The 3,852-nt window shown below is 36.5% G+C and overlaps 1 protein-coding gene across 1 annotated transcript in view; it reads left to right on the forward strand.

Annotated features, from left to right (window-relative positions):
* The first annotated feature begins 670 nt into the window (after nucleotides 1-670).
* The window catches only part of LOC107591203 (uncharacterized), an 8,690-nt gene continuing 5,508 nt past the window's right edge, over nucleotides 671-3,852 (forward strand). Inside the window, exons 1-7 of the mRNA XM_016280283.1 lie at nucleotides 671-897; nucleotides 1,101-1,732; nucleotides 1,867-2,151; nucleotides 2,640-2,721; nucleotides 2,909-3,084; nucleotides 3,225-3,378; nucleotides 3,565-3,728. Of these exons, the coding sequence (XP_016135769.1) occupies nucleotides 1,292-1,732; nucleotides 1,867-2,151; nucleotides 2,640-2,721; nucleotides 2,909-3,084; nucleotides 3,225-3,378; nucleotides 3,565-3,728 (1,302 nt within the window). The 5' untranslated portion in view covers nucleotides 671-897; nucleotides 1,101-1,291. The remainder of the gene's footprint in view (nucleotides 898-1,100; nucleotides 1,733-1,866; nucleotides 2,152-2,639; nucleotides 2,722-2,908; nucleotides 3,085-3,224; nucleotides 3,379-3,564; nucleotides 3,729-3,852) is intronic.

The raw sequence follows: 3,852 nt of genomic DNA on the forward strand, positions 1-3,852 counted from the left end.
GGCACGACCCCACTGGGTGGAACTGGAGGGAACATCACCATGAGTACTTTTAAAGTCATTAATGAGGTCTGCAAAGTAAAGAATAAGTGTGTAAGGTTAAGTTGAGACTTAACTGAACTGAGCTGATTATTTAAAAATTAGTAAAATGGACTTCAGTAAATGCAAGGGCTGTAACAGAATATATATATATTGTAATTCAATATAAAATATTTAGAATTTTAAAGAAGTGAAATATATCATTCAAATAAGTTAAGTATTGTTATTGAAATAAGTAATTATTAATCTGAATAAATAGAATATAGTAAAAAACTATACAATCAAATGCAAGGTATCTGCAATCATAAACAAATACTTTAAAATAATATATACACATAAAAATGTGGGGCATTTCTGTTGTCACTTTCGCCCAGGGACTTGTTCATCTCTGAACCTGCTCTAAAACAACCAGCAATGAACTAGTTCTAACAACGACCTTTCCGAATCGATCTTCTAGCGGTATATTTATTTTGTCAGTGTCTTACTTTGCAATTCCTCTATTTCTCTCTTTAGCGCTTCACGTTCAGCCATCTTCACACCGAAACACAGATGTCATAAAACCGCGACGACGGACGCCTGTTATTACGTGTACAGGCACCATCCAATCACAACACAGCTCTCAACAGACGGTCCTATAATTGTGGTTTTGAGCGGAACTACGGCTGGTTGTTCGAAACTTTACAGACCGACTGCAACTGTGTCTGGAGAGTAGTTTCATTTAGAGCAGCATTATCAACTTCTGATAATCACATCACTGTGGTTATACTAATAACCTTTAAAGTGTTTGGAAGAAGACTGACAGTTTTGCATTCTAACGGGTTTCTTTTTGGGATTCAGAAATCGAAAGTTCTACTGACATTGGTAAGTAATTAGCATAATCAGATCTAATGATTGCGCAATTTAATTGGGAATCACTACGTTTATGAAATCGCTTCTGAGTGCTAGTTAACTTATTTTACAAAATTCGTTTTAATAGCCATATAGTCTACCAGGTCAATATATCAATAAACTACTATCAAACAAAAGTTACTAGCACTAACTTTAACTGTTGGCTTTTTTTATAGATGGTGTCTACGCAGCTCCTTCTATCTACCAGTGCAGATGTTTTAAATTATTTACGCTTTGCAAGTATTTAATTGACGAAGAAGAGGAATATGCTTTATTTAGAGGAAGTGAGCAAGTGACTCCAATGCTATAGGCCCATGCCCACACTGGAAACACTGTACTTCACTTTTTCAAATGACATTTTCAAGAAATGGCTTCAGCTGACAACAAGATATGCTTCATCATAACTGCAAATCCACCTTCACCATATAGCTACATAAAAGCTGGTGAAATATGCTTCATAGATAGACAGCGATTTGATTTAAGGCAAAAGAGAAATGACACCAAGATGTTACCTGTCGTTTGTATGGGCACAACGTTCGATGTATACCTTAATGAAGTTCTTCTGCAGCAATTGAAGCCCAGATCAGCAGAATTACTGCTGGCTCTTGAATCCAATGAAATGCGACTGTTGGCACTGAAAGATCCTGAGGCTTTAAAGGAGGCTTCAAATCTGTCTGAAGGCAGTCGGGTTTACGTGGAATATAAAGGGCAATGGCTCAAAGGTGTGATTCGATACACTGGCGTTCTTTTACCTTTATCTCATATGTCTGATCCTATACGAGGAGTCTTCTTTGGGGTGGAACTGCAGGTGTGTAACCTGTTTGCGTGAGTGAGATTGTGTCTGTAGTATTGTTGAAGAGAGAATAGAGGTAGAGTAATACTAATAACCCACTAAGGGTAATATGGTCGTATAATAAGTCTTCTATTCTCTTCTGTTCTCAGGGGGAAGATAAAGGTAAAGGCCAAAATGATGGTTCCTACCTCCATAAAACATACTTCACATGTCCTAAAAACTCAGGCATTTTTGCCCCTTTTACAAGAATCAAACCAGTGGATCATAAACCATCAGCACTGCCGCTACCAACTCAGTCTTCCGTGTCCATGACATCTACTGAACCTCTCAAAGTTGGAGACAGAGTTACCTTTCTTGGTGACATAAATGATCACCATGGCATGATTATGGATATAAAGGACAGCCCAGATGGTAAAATGGTTCTCATATCTACTGTGAGTACTGACTTCACTTTAGAGTGAATAAAATAAAAACGGGCATACAGGTTAGTTTTTCTTGTTAGTTTTGCTTTTGTCTGAAGACATAAAGATATTATCTAAAGATAAAAGCAAAACGGGATTGAAAGGATAATAGAAACGGGTCCAAAAAAAGGAAAAATTCATCTAAATGTTCATATAAATACTAGCCCCACAATAAAGTTATATCTCTTATTAAACTTAGACTTAAATTGCATATACTTTATTAAGCCCACAAGGGAAATTGTCACAGCTGCAAAAAAATAAGGTCAGTTAAATTATATTAAAAGAAAATTACAGATATGAGTATTACATATTAAATAAGTAAAGATGTATGTACAGGAAAAAAAACAAAAACAGTATGGACAGATGATTGTGTAATAGTGAGTAGTTCACCTATTACATAAAGATGAGCTATTGTACAAAGTTATAGTAATGATAATGTCCTAAAATGTTCCTTTTTTCAGGATAGGGATGAAGAGGGGAAGCAAGGGGGAGAGATGTTGGTCCCATTGGATTTTGTAATTAAAGAGGAGCCATTAAATAAAGGTAATGTGTTAGTGCAGGTTTATGTGAGATATGAAAAACGTATAAAGTAGCACAACTTGGGTATAAGCATTTGGGCATGGACACTCATGCAAACAATATATGCTATCCTTTCAATATAGTGGAGTTAGTTTGATGTCCGTTGTTTCATAGCATACTTTTTGTTTTGTTTTGTTTTTCTTGTGAGCAGATGGAACTGAAAAAATGGACACTTCTCAGGGCTCCGAGAAGGGGGGTGTTACTGATTCTGACGAAATTACTGTTGGCTCCCTAGTGCAGATCCTGGGAAAAAAGCTATCTTATGGAATTGTCCGCTGGATTGGCTCTTTACCTGATTACCTTGAGAAGATTGCTGGACTGGAACTGGTATGTTCTCTATATACCAGTTCAACTGTTGTCATCTTTCAAAAATTCCTGTAGTTCTGAAATGACATAAAAACTTAAAGCCAGTTTCACCATTTGTTAAACTAATTTTAAATACTGTAATATATGTATTTTTTTCTTAGGAGGACAGCAGTGCCGGTGTGAATGATGGGACATATAAAGGAAAATGGTACTTTACCTGTCCTCCTCATTGTGGTTTATTTGTGAAACTATCATCTTGTCGGCCTGATGATCGTTTTTCTGGTGCAAAGAAGCAGCAGTTTAATGGACATTCTGGTAAGACCTGGTGATACAGTTTTTGTGAAATTACAATGTACTTTACCTAAAGTGGGTGTGTCAGGTGTTCAGCAGTGAAATTTGATCATGGACTGCACTGGTAGATTACATCCACAAATATTATGTTGCCACCTACTGTAGTGGAACTTGTGGAACGTTACTTGTGTGCCGCTTTCTCTGTAACAGATCATAATGGGGCAATTGTATATGAGGAACAGGAGAATGTACCACCTATTAGAACAGAAGATGTGTCAAAGCGATTGATTGGTAAGAAGAAAGGCATTCAGGGTCACTGCAACTCCTGTTATATGGACTCTGCCCTGTTCAGGTTAGAGCTCATCTTAGACACGGCATACATGGAGATTTTATTTTTACAGTTTACATTTAATCTCTGTAAAAAAAAAATATATATATATATATATATGTGTGTGTATGTACAGTGGGGAAAAAAAAGTATTTAGTCAGCCACCAATT

The sequence above is a fragment of the Sinocyclocheilus grahami genome, unplaced genomic scaffold, assembly GCF_001515645.1.
Source record: "Sinocyclocheilus grahami isolate Dianchi unplaced genomic scaffold, SAMN03320097.WGS_v1.1 scaffold138.1, whole genome shotgun sequence".
Classification (NCBI taxonomy): Eukaryota; Metazoa; Chordata; class Actinopteri; order Cypriniformes; family Cyprinidae; genus Sinocyclocheilus; species Sinocyclocheilus grahami.